We start from the raw sequence: 16738 nt of genomic DNA, 5'->3' as shown, positions 1-16738 counted from the left end.
TAAGGTGTCTGAAGGCTCCACAGTTATCACAGTCATAGTGCATATACATGCAGTTTCAGTTAAACCCTGTCTAGCATAGTAATTAGAAGTCTTAGGACAAATCCACCGTAAACCTCGATTTTTAGTGTGATTTAGTCGATTGTGTCTTACTGTAGTTTCAAAACAAAAATGCAAATAAGCAACATTGGAAAGAAACATGCAATAAACAACATGAGAGAAGGGAAATGCTTTAGCCTACACTGTACAGGTGATCAGCAAAAATCAAATAAACCAGCCTACCATGCATGGAAATAACTAGATTTAAGCTTATGCATATCCAAGTGCATATAACATTATGAAATAAATGTGCAGTATAAAATAGTAGCTTAAGAAAGTTCCAGTGTTTGAGAAAGCACTTTATTTTAAATGTATATACATACTTGAATGTTTAACTGAAGAACGCTTTAGTAGTATGGTAAATGCAGCACTGCAAGATGAAGGAAGACAGTTGTAATGGGAATTTTGGCCTTCTTTTCCCACAGGCTGCTGCCATCTTTAACCTGCTGAAGCATCGCAAAGTTTTTCACCTTATACCAGTTCACATTTCAGGTTGCTCAGCAGATGCTTGTGATTCTGGAGATTCAAATCGCTGGTGAAAGTTTGTTCGTTGTTTCCTCAGCTTCTCAGGAGCTTTTCTCCATAAAATTATTTCCTATTTGAGGACGCAAACACTTTTGAAACCACCATTTACCATTAAGCCAGCAGCATCAAGTATCTTAAGCTCCTGATAGGCAAAGACTTTTGGAAAAAAAACAAAACAAAAAATCCCACACCACAAAAAACTCTGCATCCCCATTACTTACAGAACAGTGCAGTACATACGGAAAGTAACAGGAAGATGACACAATTAAGTTTACATATTTAGTTACTGCCTGAACACTTACCTTTATCAATCTTGAGCAGTCACCTCTTAACAATCCGACTCCCAACTCTGACAGTATTAAAGGGTTCAAGAAGTTTTTCTTCCTCCTTTTCTCAAAATCCAAAGCCCATCATAGCCACTGTATGCTCCAGTTACCTTTTGTTTTCCATGTTTAATTATACTGCCTTGTCTATTCTTTAAAAGGAAGATTCTGATCTAATCCACACAGCTTCATTCCAGTGGCCCTTCTCGCTACTCCTTGCCTCATCATGACCTCAATTTGTGTTACGTTTTCAGTCAAATGTCTTAGCCCTTATTGCAATTTTGAACCTAGGCTAATGCTGCGAGGGGAAATCTATCTGCAGTAGTTTAAGAAAGCAAGCAAACAAATGCACCTGTAGCTCATTTTACTCACAAAGTGTTTTGTCTGGATATTCACAATGCAAGGTTGTTCTGTAGCACTGAGCATCGTATCCTTGCTGAAATAGTATCCATCATCCCCCTTGGCTCCTTTTTGCAAGCTAACATTTTCTATACAGCTGCCAATACACTCGCCAGCAGAAACGCTTATGCCATACATGAAGCACAGGTGGCTTCTAATGTGCTGAACATTCAAAGCAGCATGTACAACAGCCCACATAGTTCTGCAACAAGATTCCTATAGACCATACCTGCTGTTTGAAGTATCGTCTGTCTTCTTCATCCACAAGCACTAGATTTAAGAAGTACCTCACTGAAAATTTTTTGTTCACATCCCTCATTGTTGGAGTTGGGTCATAGCCTGCTAAGAACAGTCTTATAGGAATCGATTCACCTTAAAAAAGAAAGAGTTTCAATTAGTTCCTTAAAACCAGATGTCATTAATGCAGTTTCAGAAGACATGCAAAATAAAGGCAGTTTCCCAAGCACTGTCTGTGACCCTTCCTTGGTTGAAGAAAAAAAAAAAACAAACCAGACCAAAACACATCACAAACATAACACTAAGCACAGAGGCAAGTGTGAAATCAAAAGTGGGAACACTTTCTCAGTGGAAGCATGGTAGCCAGGTGCCCTGGTTTCGGCTGGGACAGAGTTAATTTTCTTCTTAGTAGCTGGTACAGTGCTGTGTTTGGGATTTAGTGTGAGAATAATGTTGATAACACTCTGATGTTTTAGTTGTTGCTAAGTAGCGCTTATCCTAAATTAAGGATTTTTCAGTTTCCCATGCTCTGCCAGCAAGGAGGTGTGCAAGAAGCTGGGAGGGAGCATGGCCAGGGCAGCTGACCCCAACTAGCCAAAGGGATATTCCATACCATAGAACATCATGCTCAGTATATAAACTTGGACTTGGCCGGGAGGGACCGATTGCTGCTGGGGCATCAGTCAGCAGGTGGTGAGCAACTGCATTGTGCATCACCTGTCTTTTCTTGGGTTTTATTTATCTCTTTTTTGTTATACTCCTTTTCATTACTATTATTATTATATTTTTATTATTATTGTTGTTGTTAGTATTATATTTTATTTTACTTTAGTTATTAAACTGCTCTTATCTCAACCCATGAGTTTTACCCTTTTTTCCCCAATCCTCCTCCCCATCCCACTGGGAGGTGGGAGGGGTGAGCAGCTGCGTGGTGCTCAGTTGGTGGCTGGGGTTAAACCACGACACCAGGTAAGAGAAAAGGATCACTATCTTGAACTCTCTCGAGCTGGTCTACACCATGGAGTCAGGTTTGAACCAAAGTGATAAAAGGATCAGTCATAGAATTTCCAATGGTAAATAAGAGTAAGAATTACTAGGATCCCAAGTGAAATACCCTAAAGTCAATAAAAATGTCTGCTTTGAACAGAAAAATCCACTATCATTTCAGCAACCTAAGTAGAAGTATGGTTTCTCCAAGAAAAATTTGTACAAGTCATCTCTTCTCCTCCAGATTTTTTTTTAAAAATACAGTTATAAGTCAAAATGCTTACTCTAAAACAAGCACAGTTATTTACCTTTAACTGGTGCACCATCCATTATTTCATACTTTGCAATGGTTTCAGTCTCTGTTGTGGTACTGGGTCCTGGTAAAACAAGTGTTCACTGTGAGAACAACGCTGCAGTTTTAAAAAGCTTTTACAAAGCTTTATCACAGCAATTTCTACTCTGCAGTATTTAAATTACACAACAGTGCATTTTTTGCCTTTGTCTTGCATGTGAGTTACAGGCAGCTAAAGCAAGCAAAACCCTCTCCCAGGCAGAGCATCTATTTCTTACTCTCTCCTCCCCATGCTGACACAGAAGAGGCAGTAGCCAGTGCTTCAAAGGAGCCCTGGGTATGCAGGCTTTAAATAACGGACAAGCATGCAGGGTAGGACTTGTGAAAGTTCTGTTTGGTGGGCACTGCTAGCGACTGATACTGCTAGGCCATGATCAGACTAGAAACCCGAAGAGTTATCACCCAGCACAAGAGCCACCTTTCTCCAGAGCCTAGAATGAAGAAACCAGAGTACCTCATTTAGCCACAGAAGCCAACAATAAAGTAGAGCTTTCTGCCCTTCCTCTACTGCTATGGAAGCTTTCTCATGCTCCACACAAGCAGCTCACTAGGGCCCCAGCCACTGGGGAAGGAAGTCATGAGCCACAGCCTCTCCTCTTACTGCTTTCCTAGTTCCACGGTGTACAAGCCTGATCTGCAATAATCAAGCTGTTTCTGCTTCAAAGCCTCTTGATATTTCCATCATATCAGTTTTAGGTTGACTGAAAGTGACACATGCCTAGAACACGAGAGATTCATGCTAATCTTTACCAAGCCCACTTTACCAGCTAATCTCTGTACAGGCAAGGGGGTCTTCAGGATGCATTTTACACCTTTTCCCTTGTTCATTATCTATCAAGGCTGATTAAGCTGCTGCATATTTATGCCCAAATTCCATTTACAAGGGTTCATGTTTGTGAAGCTAGCCCAACAGTCACAATCCCAGAACAATGCTACAGACTGACAATGTTGACTACTAAGTATGATTATCAAAGCACAAAATGCAAATGGTAGTCAAACATCAGTGAGAAAGAAGCACATGGAGCATTAGTTTAGCCAAAGCTGCAACTATTGACTTCACTCTCCAGGTCTGCATAAGGCTCAACCGGCATACAAGCTGCCATTTCTTTTGGACTTTGTTTCTCTTACCAATTCCAGTAATCTCCTTTTTGATCAGCTGCAACTCCATGTGCTGAATTTTTATTCTCACTAAGAGGAAATAAATTTTTCCAACAATCACATCCTTTAAGTGATACCTTTAAAAGAACAGAATGGGGGTTTTCATTAAACAATAAACACAACTTTTACACCTTCCCGAATACAAGTTATACAGGCAGTCACCTTATCTGCCTGTTAACTACTTAGAGCTTACTTCCCCACTGAGCTAAGCATCTCAGCCAGACCAGTGCAATTAGCACCTTTCCATCATTGCAGTATTAGTAAAGGAAGTACTACAGTTATATTGAAAAAGCATAAATGCAGAAATCAAGTCTTAAATATTTGCTAGTGACCTTCCTATTAGTACTGAAGGCAGAACAGACAAGCATTCCTCAAAAAAGGCCGTTGTGTAATTAGCAACCAAACATCTCAACACAATAATCATTGAAAATGTTGCTTTACATTTTAAGTCTCCAGATGCCAAGGTTGTTCATCAAATATTACATACTCTACCCTTTTATCCCGAGATATTTACTTGAACGTGTTTTGTTCTAAGTGACACTTACTTTGACTTGTTGTATTCAAACTCTATATGAAGACAGTCTTCAATGCCTACTTCCATTTTAATGGAGTTGTTTACATCTGGGTACGTAGCAAGTTGGTGAACAATCAGATCATATTCTTTCACCAAGTCTGACAGCCGTCTCACTATTGTCACTTTTAGAAAATACCTAGGAAGAAAGCCCCCAAGTTAGCCATAATTATTCAGAATTGCCTACGTAAAAGCCCTTATGTTCTGAAGTACAGGTATTCTTTGAAAGACAAGAGTACATTCTCGTAAGACTAAGCAGAAAAGAATCACACACCAAAATACAAGACAAAACACTTATAGGTAGAAATGTGGGGGTGTCTGGTTTGGTTGTGTTTGGTTTTTTTTAAAGGAGAGACATGGACTGCCTTCACTTGATTCAACTGAAAGAATTTTACCTATACAAACAACACTGAGCAATTCCAAATGAAGTAGAAAAGGCTACATTATAAAACAATCTCAACAACTCCAATCAAGGCACACTAGCTACTGGCTGTTACATGTCTGATTTGAAATCCCAAAGGAGGAAGCCGGGGGAGTGGGCAGCATAATTGCTAAATTATGAATTTTCTGCAGGGGAGGAGAGGAGAGAATGCTTAACAGTTACAAACCTCAGTCTGACGTTGGCACCAATGTAGGATTCGTATGGCTTTTCAACCTGCATGAATTCAAAGTCATAGCTTCTGCTTTGGGTCAGTTCTCCGGGTAAGGCCAGTTCTTTCACTAAGTTTACAAATTCATGGGTATTGCTTTTGTCATTGAAGAGTTCTAAAGTTGAGGAAGTTAAAGGAAAACATGTTTCAGTGTTTATTTTTAGCAAACGAAACTGTCTCTAATTTGGCAGGAGCAGGTGGGAGAGAACAACAGAAGCCATTAATTTGATTTAAGTTACACGTATTTGACCAAATATTTTATCCAGTTTTTCAAAGTTATCTTCAGTTTCAGCAACCTACAGTAAGCATTCCTAAAGAGCTAACTGCAATGAACAGAACACATATTTGGAGCTTCACTAGCACGGCATCTTTTTTTAATGACAGTTTAGCTAGCTTTAATAAGTACTTCTTGCCTTGCATTCTCTGTAATTAGCATTGCCCGATTTTGGCTTCCAGCATTTATTGCTGAAGGGACAAAACCTAAGCAACATCAAGACTGGCTCATTTAGGACAGGCCAGTGATCCCAACTGGTCTCCCGCAGACTAACACCACCTATCAAATGGTTTATTATTACTACTAGTCTAAAATCAAATGGCTTATTATGACCACTGGTCTAAGTCAGTCATTTGGAAACAAGTTCTTAATACATAAGCATAGACACACCAGTTTCACAGCAACAGCCTTTCCTGTCCCCAGACCAGTGTCATTATTATTCATCCCTAGATCTATGTCATGCAAATCTCACTGAGATAAAAACTTAGAAAGTTAGAAAAAAATTAACATTACCATAAAAAAATCCAAACACTTTAGTATATAAAAACAAGCTTCTCTACAATTCACAACTGAAAATATCAGCTAACAACATCAGTGGTAGTTGGTTTTAGACAGACTGAAGTTTTTCAGAAGAGAATAAATGAACTAAACACACCAACTCCAGTTTATCATTGCCAATTTGGTAGAAACTGACACTAACTAGTAACTGCTTATTTTCTAATATCACTACAAATTATGTAGGGTGTACTTTGTTTGCTATGACAAGCATTTATATAATACAAAGTTTATTTACTGTTGCACATCCAATACTTTTTGTGCCAGTCAGAAAAGTTGCACTCTGAAGAGCTGCTTTAAAAACAAGTCTTTGACATGCAGCTGGAGCTAGTCTCCAAGTAGTGCAGAGATAGATCACACTATTGGGATGCTGTTTGTATTACTATATTAAAACTTGAAAGGATGCAAGAAAACATGTACAAGTACAAAAAGCAGTAGCTTAAACCACTTCTGTGTAACTGAGAACTTCTAAATGGTAGCACAACAGAAAGTCCCAGAAACACACACAATTCAAGAAACACTACACCAAACGAAAGTCATTTAGAGAATACAATGTATACATCAGAGTAGATGAAGAACAGCCTGTACAGCTACTAGAAGACAACTGACTAAATGAAGCTGACATACGTGACCTCTATTTTTTTCCCTGCCTCTAAATGCCTCATTCCCATCACACTGCTGCTTTATTCTGAAAGTTTGCTTTTACAGCCCCACTGATCAAAACCTCAAAGCATAAAGCAGCAGGTGTCAGAACTCAGTCACATCTGCTACATAACAGTCCAGACACAGGATACTGGAGCCTACTGACTGATCAGAAATAGAGAATTTGTGAAATTCCAATCAAAGTCAATTGTATTAGGCTGAAACTTGAAGAATTACTTCCAAGGGGGACAATAATGCAAACAGCCCTCTAACAGAGAGGGAAGGAATTTTAGCATCAGCCGAAGGGTGCAGAGAGATTACCTTGACTGGCAAGAAGTTAGACACGATCAAGATCCTTCATAGTTCAACTCTAACCAGACTTAGATACAGTTATAAGCAAATTAAATTTTTAATGTCAATACGATATTATCTTGCTAAAAAGCAGAGAGAACAGCTGAAGCGCCAGTACTGGTTTATGTTAACAGTATAAAACTAGGTTTTAGAAAACCAACCACCAAAGAATTTTTAGAAGTATTTTGGTATAGGCTGCCCCATCATTTCTTTTCTATGCCTCTTCTCTTTCAGAGCCAGAATTAAAGGTCACAAGTTTAGTTTTCAGAAATCTCTAGTGGTTCTTAATCAAGCTTTTAACTAGTCTGCGACAGATGGAATACTCACCATCCCAGTTCTCCCTCACATGTACATATCTTCCCTCCAAACAACTTTCTGACTAGCACAAATTAGTACATCACTTGCACTAAAATAAGGAGGATATAATCTTCCTTTGGCACTTGTCATCCACTAACCCGATCAGGTTGCGATGTTTGGGCACTTGTAACTGTCAGCAGTTTGGCTAAGTTCCATAAACCACATGCACCTAACATCCTCTTTATAGCTTAAACTCACCGATTTGTCCTACAAACTCAATTCTAATTCCTTGGTGCTCTAGTCTCTTCCCATGCGGCTTAATGGAGACGTTCACCTACCAAGGCAAAAAAAACCCACCAGTTAAATTTTTTTCAACACTTTCACTCTAATACATGATCTCAGTAAAAAGGAAAACATATTACTACATGCCTATGAAAACTGAGACCTCTTCTTAACAGTGCTACCTGAGCTTGAAGGCAACTAAATCAAACAGCTGATTATGAAATTAAGCATTATCAAGGCACCACTAAAGCATTTAAGAAAAATCTAATCATCCACAAGACTGAATTTAATAACTAAGCATGAAACTTTCAAGTCCCAAAATTAAGAATCCAAGCCGGAGCTTAAGCTGAGTTCACATAAGCCAGTCGTGACCCTCTTGCCATCTTTGAAGGCAGAGAGCTTCAAAGCATCTTCTGACAGTCACATTGGGAAGTCCAAAAAAGAACTGCCATGAGATGCATTCCTTTCAAGTCAAGTGAACTTAAGTCCCTTCCTCAGCAGATAGCTAAGTATTGGTGTTAGAGAAGTCAATGAAAAATAACAGATAATGAAACCTACTATCAAGATCTTCATTTGTGAATTTCTCAAACAGACCTCACCTCACAAGAAAAGATTCCATAAGGCTACCTTCTATGGAAACATGTAAATATTAAGCATAGATAATGTTTTCTTACGAGGTAGTGATGACCAGAGAAATTCCTGTACCTTAAAATCCAGTACATCATCGATATCTGAGTAGGAAGTAAACCACTTGTATAATCTATCTGTGTGGTGAAAAGGAGGAGGGAGGTAGAGGGAATTTGTCCAATAAATTACTGGTCTTCCAGACCTCCTCATCCCATTGTGCTTGTGTTAGCCAAAACTCATCAGGCACCTCTCAGGCGTCACTGACACAAGCAAGAAACGCTCAGGCCAGCGAACGTATGAAAGCTAGCTCCCTCAGTTTCCTGAGTTTGAGGCCCATCTTGTGAGAGTTTCACATCCCTGAAAGGATCTTTCTACAGAACCAAGATCTTAGCACAGAAAGATATCTTAAGAGCAGGAAGATGCCCAGTGACAACAGGCAAGTCAAGATCAAAGTAGGTATTTAGAAGTCAATCTCAGAACCCAATACCTGGCTCAAGTTTTCTGGAGGAAAAGTGAATCATAACAGAAATATTCAGAGATTGAGAACAGCTCCAGTAAAACCAGAGTGATGGCAAGGAGTTCCTAGGTGCAATACTGAAAGTAGAGAAATCCCTCTGGCAATCTCAACTTCATTTTTTTGTTTTTCCAACAAGAAAAACTCTTGTTGACTCAGCAGCCAGCTGAACTTCATATGTTGCTCCTCTGATGCAATTCCAGAAACCACTTCAGGGCACGAAACACAAGGCTTAGCTTCAGGGTATGCAAAGCAGGTTGGCTGCGCCAGCCAAAAATTACTGTTACACGTTAGGTTGTGGATTTTGGAGTTCAAGGGGAAGGGGAAGCAAGGGGATCCAGTTTTGAATTGTTTTCTTGTCAGAAGCAATGATAGGATTGCACACAGTTGCACAAAAACCTTATTCATAAATACAAGATGACTGGAAACAAATAAACAGCTACTATTCAAAACATTCAGTTTTATCAGTTGCCTGAACGACTATGCTTAAAAAGACCATGTATAGGAAAACAGTTTCCTCTTCGAATAACAACACAAGCTGAAATTGCAGCTCTTGCTTATATCAGTTTTTCATTTACCTTCCTATATGCAGTTGCATGCCAGAATCAGTACAGTAATTAATAGTCACTTTAAAAAAAAAATTTACCTTTCCTGAAACAGATTCTCCATCATAGAAGAGAAAATGCTTTTCTACTTTACCGTCTTCTGTTTTAATTTCTGCTGTTTTTCGTGTTTCAGCATCATTAAGAATAACATCAATCTCACAAACAGGACCGAAAAAGCCTCCAAGAAAACTCTGGAATAACAAGAATTAGGTAAGTTACTACACAGTGGACACTCCATTTTAAATGTGGTATTTACTTGCAGCTGTACACTATACATTGGGCAAAAACATTTGTGCTCCCATGAAGTTACAAAGCCATTATGTATTAGAGACCCAAGAAATAGCAATGACAAAAGCCAGTTGTTCATCTAGCAAATAATTGAAATCAGGTCAGTAACAAGCAGCGACAGCTCTTACAAAATACAATGTTTATAAAAAAGTATACAGCATAATTACCACTATTACTACCACTACACTAAAATACTAAGAAATACTTAACACATTACTGTTGCAAACACTACTTCAGCTTCTGTCACTGCAAAGTTTCCAATCGCTGATTTCCCTTTAAAAAAATTAATAATTTTTAAACCACACTTCAAAAAAAAAATCTTTTTAACAAATTTATCCCATCTGGTTTAGGATTTGAGATATTGTGCCAAAAAAACTACGTATTGCTTTATATCCACTATAACTTACAGCATAAACAGCAGTAACAAGGTACTGCTGTTTTATATATAACAAAGGAATCACAAAGCAAAGTAGGGTGAAAAGAAACAAGAGGGGACATAATACAAGGCCTAAAGCATCCCCCTGGTTGGTGAAGGGGAATAGGGACTTATTTGCTGCCTCTTCCTACGCCCCGTAGTTCTCTTAGCAAACGAAGAGAGCACTAGCAGGTTCAAGAGCCAGTGGTTCTTCATACAATCTACCTTAGCTACACAACTCTGCCATCAAATAGAGTGGATGTTACAAGTTTACCCGTAATACTGCTCCAGGCACCAATCCATTAGGAGTATCAAATGTTTATCCTCACCTTACAACAGCATTCCCTAGGCACAAACTTTTGACCAGCACCAAACACAAGGAACTGGGAGAGCTCATCCTTTGACGTTGCACAAATATTTCTTACAAGCAGCTGCAAAACATATTAGTGGCTCTATGGGAAACTCAACAAGATTAGTACAAAAGCCAACATTTTCTCCTAAGAATTAGGCACTAATCTGCTTTGATGTACTAAAGCAGACAACACTTCACTAATTCAGCGTGATTTGGGGGTTTTTTTTGGAGAAATTACACTATGTTCTCAACGAGAGCATCCGCTTCAACTAGATGAATTTGGTATACATGAAACAGTCATTCTCACTTCACCAATTTAATATTAAAAATTGAGTAAGAACACATTTCAAGACGTTCTGGGGACCTGAAGTTTGAAATGTAGCATTAATAACAAAAAGTCTGGAAGAAAGTTTGATCTGAATGCTATTGCTTAGCAGTAGGAACACTGAGTGACTTTTTGCTTACCCCTACAAGTCAAGCAAAGACATGGTGCAAGCTTGAGCTATAAAACAGCGATTTACACAAGACTAAACTGACTTTGTATTTGTTCAGATAGCAAGTGGCCCTAGTTCAATCCACAAAGACGTATACAACTCTAACTGAAACCTAGTTATATCTACTTCACATTCTCAGAGGAAAGCAGAAGCAGATGACCAACAAGGCAGTCAAATGTATGACCAAACTGTCTTCCAAGTCTCTGCCAAGCATATATTCACATTAACTGTTGAAACAAGATTTTTTTTTTAAATGACTCCACACTAGAACCATTCTTGATTTTTGGCTCCTGGGGAAGGGCAAGAGAGAAAGAAGAAAGTTTCAACAAGAATTCCAAATCTTTAGACTACTTTAAACTGTTACATAAGTTACTTTTGAGCATGCCCATATTTTTTCCTTAGAAGGTGTATTCATTTTCCAGATTAGCCTTATACTTTTCCCCCCCCAATTAAACAAGGAAGCACATTACCTTCAAGTAAACATTATACAAGATGTTTTCACAGTACCTTCCAAATTATGAAGCTGTACCATCATTTAAAACAGTCAGCCAGACCTAACACTGGTAACACATCACTTCTCAAAACACTGCGTATGAATATTTCAACTGTACCCCTTAGAGATTAGCCATGATCATCCAGAGAGGACAAGAACATATGGAATAAAGAAATCAACAGCTGGTATCTCCTCCAGTTGCTATCGAAGATACTGCTGCAGGGAAACTATGCAAAACAAGAAGTATTTTAAGAAGCCATCATATGGCTTATTATGTTACAGCTTAAGAAAATGAAGACAGAGAACTAAGGTCTTCAGAAGCTGGCCAAACACTAGGCTATGTTCTTGATTTCATGCAAAAGACAGACGCTGAAGATTTTGCTACATCAGGACCAAAATCAATCTGCATTCAGTCCTTATGTGTTATAGCTGTACTAAAGGACTTGTAGGACTCCCAGCAGCTGATAAACGGTGCAGAAATCCCAGCCTCAGCTTCACACAGAGCCCTAAAAAGCTTTTGCATGTCCAACAGAGATAGAGACAGAAGTTAAGGAACCCACACACTTCAGAAACCCAGAGTGTATTGATCTAGCTGATTCTTTAAAACATATATTTTTTTAAATCTATACATCACAGCACACCAAGCACTGTGCCTAGGCCAAGCCTGCTAAGCACAAAGTGGCCGCTATTTCACCAGCCCTGAAGGATTACTACCAACTGCTATCATTTTAAGCTCTGCCTTACGGGACTGCTGAAAGATTTACTGATGTTTCCAGGACTATCACACGCATTTTCCCCAAAGCCTCCCCGACAGCAGCGGTGTAGAAAAAATGGAAGCCGAGTTTCATGACTAAACCCCGTATCGGCGAGGGCACGTGCGCACGGAGGAGAAGCAGGGGAACATCCCAAGCCTTAATCCATAAATTATATTAAAAACACCCCAAACCTTTGTTTCTCGCCATCTCGGCCCCTGCCGTTATGCCAGCTCTCCCCCGAGCCCGCCCCGCACAGCAGCGGCTCCGCGGGGAGGCCGCCACCGCCTCCCTCCCCGGGGCGACCCCACCCGCCGCCAGGCCCGGGCGCAGCTCGGGGCGAGGCGGGCGGCGGGGAGCAGCGCGGCCGCATGACGCAGGCCTGGGAGGGGGCGGCCAGGCCGGGGGGGGGGCGAGGAGGGGGGGGGGCGGGTTACCGGGCGCTCCGCGGACCGGGCCAGAGGCGAGGGAAGGGACAACCGGCGGCACCGCAGGGCAAACCGCGCCCGGCGGGGCGGCTCTCCTCACGCACAGCCCGGAGCCACAGGTAGGGGGGGGAAGGGAGGAAGGGGGAGAGGGAGGTACCGCCCGGCCCGGCCCAGCCCAGCCCAGCCCAGGCCACCGCCGCAGGCAGCGGGCGCGCGCGGAGCGGCGGTTGGCGGGTAACGGCGCGGTAACGGCCGCCCCTCCCGCACTCACCATGGTGCGTGCCCCTCCGCGGCCGACTCCCGCCCCGCGCGCCACCAGCACCAGCCGCTCCGGCCCGCGCCCCTGTCATGTGACCTTACAGCCCGCCACGCCACGCCCCCCCGCCGCACGTGACCGCCTCTCCCCCCCCCCCCCCCCCTCCCTCCGCCTTCCCGCCGCCGCCGCCGCCCGCTCCGTCCCCGCCGAGGGCCGGCTCGGGGGCGGGCGGGGTCGAGGCGGTGGCGGCGCATGCGCGGCGCGGCGGGATGGCGCCGCCTAGCGGCCGGGCGGCGGCGCGGGTGGGGTGGGGGAGTCGCTGACAGGAAGTAACGGTTGTGGTCCCAGAACGTTTTTTTGCAAGATTTGGTGCTTTTCAGGGAAACACGAGCAAGGCAGGTGCGGGGCGGCCGCTCGGGCGGATTTTACGTGATTAGCTGAGTTTTGTAAAAGTGCAGGCGGCTGCCCCCACGCAAAGGTTTTTAATTTATTACCCCTGGAGCACGATAGCGTCCACGCAGATCAGGCAGGGCCACCGAAACCCGTTTTCCCCCAATTGGGATGGCTGCCCCGCCCGCAAAAAGCAAAGAGCGAGTTCAGATCGAACAAAGATTTTTTTCAGTGAGTGAAAGCAATAAAGATCTTGAGGGAAAGTTTTTATTGATTTCGAGTTGGTTCAAAACCGCTTCGTGGCTGTCGTGTCGGCTCAGGCACTGGGGAAGGGGCGCGGAAGGCAAGGGAGGCTGCCGCCGGCACGAGGAGGCCGACGTCTCCAGCCCTACAGGAGCAGATCCTCCTCCGTTAGCTTTTGCTTCAGCTTGCTGCCTCGCGGGCCCGCTAGGAAGACAGGCAGCTTCGCCTCAGAGAAGCTGTCGCTGTCACCGAGCCCCGACCCAGAGGCTGGCTCCGCTTCCACCACAGCGTTGGACCCAGAGCCGGACTCCTCATCTGACAGAGGGAATATGTCGCCCAGCTCCTGGTATTGCTTCATCCTGAAACGCAGAGCGGCAGCTAGTTTGTTCCAAATTTATTATTTTGTTTATTATCTCTTAAGTGAACACACTGAAGCCTCATGTTCCCATGGGTGAGCCACGCTGTGACAGGACTGTCAAGACAGGAATACCAGACGTTTTTGGGTGCTAGCATTAATGACAAACGTGTGACAAATGAACTTACAGGGACGGGTCTGCCATGGGAGGAAGGATCCTGTTGGCTCCGCCGGTGGGCGTGTAAAACCAGGGCCCCTTCTCTTCGATGCAATTAGCAGACCAGGCGTCAGGTCGGCACCTCACTCTCTTGTACCTTGCCTTCTGCATCGGAGCACCTGATCGAATCAGCTGTGCGTTATTCACCGGGACCAGGACATTATTCACTGGGACCTATTAACTTTATGAGCACCTAGTAAAGCTTAAAGGAGCAGAAGAAAGTAATTTGTGTGGCCCTGATTGCTCCACTCCTGAAAACTAAATTAACCGTGAAGACTTTTTTGAAATGGCTACCGATATCCTAAGTGACATCTTTGCTATCAGAGACATCGGGTGCATCTCACACACGGCACCGGGAAGTCCACAGGACTTAGAAATGGGAACCCCGTGGGAAATCACTGCCTCGCACCGACATCGCAGCAGGGCTCATCCCCAGCTCGGGGCATGGCACGTCCATGGGGAACCTGCGGGCTCGGCCACCTGCAGCTCTCCCTGAAGCTGGTGGAGGTATGTCAAAATTTCCTGGGGACAAGACACCCCAGCGGAGAGCTGGCTCCTGCGCCCTCCCTTTCTCTGTTGGCTCCAGCGAGGGTCAGAGCTGACTCCGCTTTGGCTTTGCGTGCCTCAGCTCAGCCCCTTCGAGTTCAATGGGATGAGTTTTGGTGGGGAGGTCGGAAACTCAAGGTGTGCCAAGAGCCACCTGCCGCGGGAGCAGATTTGGGGATTACATAGGCTCTGGGAGCAAGTCGCCGGAGGAGGGACGGTTCAGGCGTCTCCTAGACACGACTCAGGGTGACGTAAACCCACAGTTTCAGTTCTGGTGCGCCCCAGGTGCCTGATCAGGGCTGTCACTGAAAAGCGGGTCTTCAAAAAATACCAAAAGGGGAAAATAATGATCACATAGTAAAGAGAAAAACAGCAGCATTTCGTCCTTCCTCTGTGTCCCATGTAATTAATTTGTTCTGAAGCCTCCTAGCACATTCTCCCCCTGTTGGCACTTTATCTATTTTTTCTTGGTTTCTTGGGAATATCTTTCTGTAATTACACTTCTCTATTGCCCTATATATTTCCATAATGTACTGGATGACTTTCAGCTACCTCCTACACTCTTCTGTAAGAGAAAAAAGACCTCATGGGTATCATTTCCTGCTTCTTTTACAGCATATTCCTTTTTCATACTTATTTTCTTCTCTTAGCATATTACTAAGAAGGTTTTTAATAATAACAGTGGCAACAAAATAAACAACTGCAGCTGAATAATTTGCAAATAAACAACGTACAAAAAGCAGACCATAATCCCTCAAAGATCAGCCTCCGAGTGGTAGATACATAATGAAAGCCTATCACTGTCACAGCCTTGGTTTGGGGACAAATTATACTCTACATGCTTGAAAAGCGCTTCTCTCTCGCAAGAAACAAATCCACAGGGTACATGTCATCATGAATTAACATTTCCTTTTAGTTGTTTTAGTACTGCTTGTTGCAATATTGTACCGAATAGACCGTTTAATTTCCTCATACTTACAACTAGTTTCCTTTCCTGCCCCCCAAGACGGTAGACCGTAGTAGTTATGACATGGGAACTGTTACATACTTTGTCTGTAACTACATAACTGAATAACAGTAGTAACCAGACCACTATGAAAGAGCTGGTTAAAAAACTATATATTGAAATATATGGATTGAAAATGTACACACATACAGCAACATATTTTATGAAGCCTTTTTCTCATAGGGGCTGGGAAAGGGACACAGAAATGCTCCACTTGCAAAAAGCACCTTTTCTTACCATTCCCCCTCCAGAAAATGAAATGTTAGAAAAACAGGTTTTCTGAGTAGATCTCATTACCCCTAGAAGAAGGTCAGTTTGAAAAGTTCAGAGGCTGCCTACTCGGCCTACACTGCATAGCCCAGAAAGAGGATTACCGAGAGAACAACCGCCCCGTTTTACCTTGTGCTGTGTATCCCACAAAGAGGATTAAACAAATAGCCAGGAAAATCCTCCCGTTACATCTGATAAGGAGCTGCATTTTGGCCGGCATCCCCCCGCTCGCCACCAGCCTTCACCACGGCTTCACACTTCAGAAATATGACGGGGCGAGGAGATCGACTTTTAGAAAAGGTTTCCAAAACCTCAAACCCAACCCATAACCTGCGTCACCACTTCCTGATTGACGAGAGTGAGACATGTACAGAAAAGCCCAGCACTCTGGCCTCCCGGCCTTCATCACTCCAAAAAAAAAAAAATCCCCGCTGCCTTCGTCTCCGGTTTTGCCGGAGGAGAAAAGCAAACCCAGGACCAACCATCCCGACTGAAGGCATGTGCTGCCGGCAGCTTGTGGTCCAGGCGTGCATCCCGCCCAACACCTGCCCGATGCTCAGAGGGCTCCAGGGCGTTTGCTGTTTCCTCCGGAGAGAAAAAGCAGCGCTTCATGTCCCCTGACTTTCAGTCAACTGCATTTTTGCCTTGGCACTGGCAGTGATTTTCCCTGCCTCCAGCCCGTGTCAGTCCACCAGGAAGGCTAGGAGCCAGCTGCTTGCAGTCGGTACAAGTTTCGCCAACTGGGAAATAATCTTTTTCCACAAAAGTAAATTATCTCTGGAATCTCA

The 16738-nt window shown here is 43.1% G+C and overlaps 2 protein-coding genes across 2 annotated transcripts; both read right to left on the bottom strand.

Moving 5' to 3' along the window:
- Window positions 1–378: 378 nt before the first annotated feature.
- On the bottom strand, window positions 379–12971 carry VPS26A (VPS26 retromer complex component A). The gene is made up of 9 exons (XM_050899063.1): window positions 12939–12971; window positions 9469–9636; window positions 7676–7733; window positions 5257–5413; window positions 4623–4787; window positions 4048–4154; window positions 2876–2944; window positions 1573–1715; window positions 379–691 (listed from the first exon to the last, which is right to left on the bottom strand). Exons 1-9 carry the CDS (start codon window positions 12939–12941, stop codon window positions 578–580), a joined length of 984 nt encoding a protein of 327 aa, XP_050755020.1. The 5' UTR covers window positions 12942–12971; the 3' UTR covers window positions 379–577.
- A 600-nt stretch (window positions 12972–13571) lies between these two features.
- On the bottom strand, window positions 13572–16170 carry SRGN (serglycin). Its single transcript, XM_050899316.1, has 3 exons — window positions 16080–16170; window positions 14100–14247; window positions 13572–13915 (listed from the first exon to the last, which is right to left on the bottom strand). The coding sequence occupies exons 1-3, from the start codon at window positions 16168–16170 to the stop codon at window positions 13702–13704; spliced, it is 453 nt and encodes a 150-aa protein (XP_050755273.1). The 3' UTR covers window positions 13572–13701.
- Between the last annotated feature and the right edge of the window lie 568 nt (window positions 16171–16738).

This window comes from Gymnogyps californianus, chromosome 6 (assembly GCF_018139145.2).
Source record: "Gymnogyps californianus isolate 813 chromosome 6, ASM1813914v2, whole genome shotgun sequence".
Classification (NCBI taxonomy): domain Eukaryota; kingdom Metazoa; phylum Chordata; class Aves; order Accipitriformes; family Cathartidae; genus Gymnogyps; species Gymnogyps californianus.
The sequence above is the reverse complement of the archived record's forward strand: the minus strand, read 5'-3'. Positions and strand labels throughout refer to the sequence as shown.

Excerpts from the sequence above, each read along its gene's own strand:
- VPS26A (XM_050899063.1), bottom strand. Across the intron at positions 7,734-9,468 it reads AGGTAAATTTTTTTTTTAAA|CCGCATGGGAAGAGACTAGA; the intron begins GTGACTATTAAT and ends GTCTCCATTAAG. Across the intron at positions 5,414-7,675 it reads TGAGTTTGTAGGACAAATCG|AACTCTTCAATGACAAAAGC; the intron begins GTGAGTTTAAGC and ends CCTCAACTTTAG.
- SRGN (XM_050899316.1), bottom strand. The coding sequence starts at position 16,170 with ATGCCGGCCAAAATGCAGCTCCTTATCAGATGTAACGGGAGGATTTTC. Across the intron at positions 14,248-16,079 it reads TGTGGGATACACAGCACAAG|GTGCTCCGATGCAGAAGGCA; the intron begins GTAAAACGGGGC and ends TGATTCGATCAG. Across the intron at positions 13,916-14,099 it reads CCCATGGCAGACCCGTCCCT|GATGAAGCAATACCAGGAGC; the intron begins GTAAGTTCATTT and ends TCTGCGTTTCAG.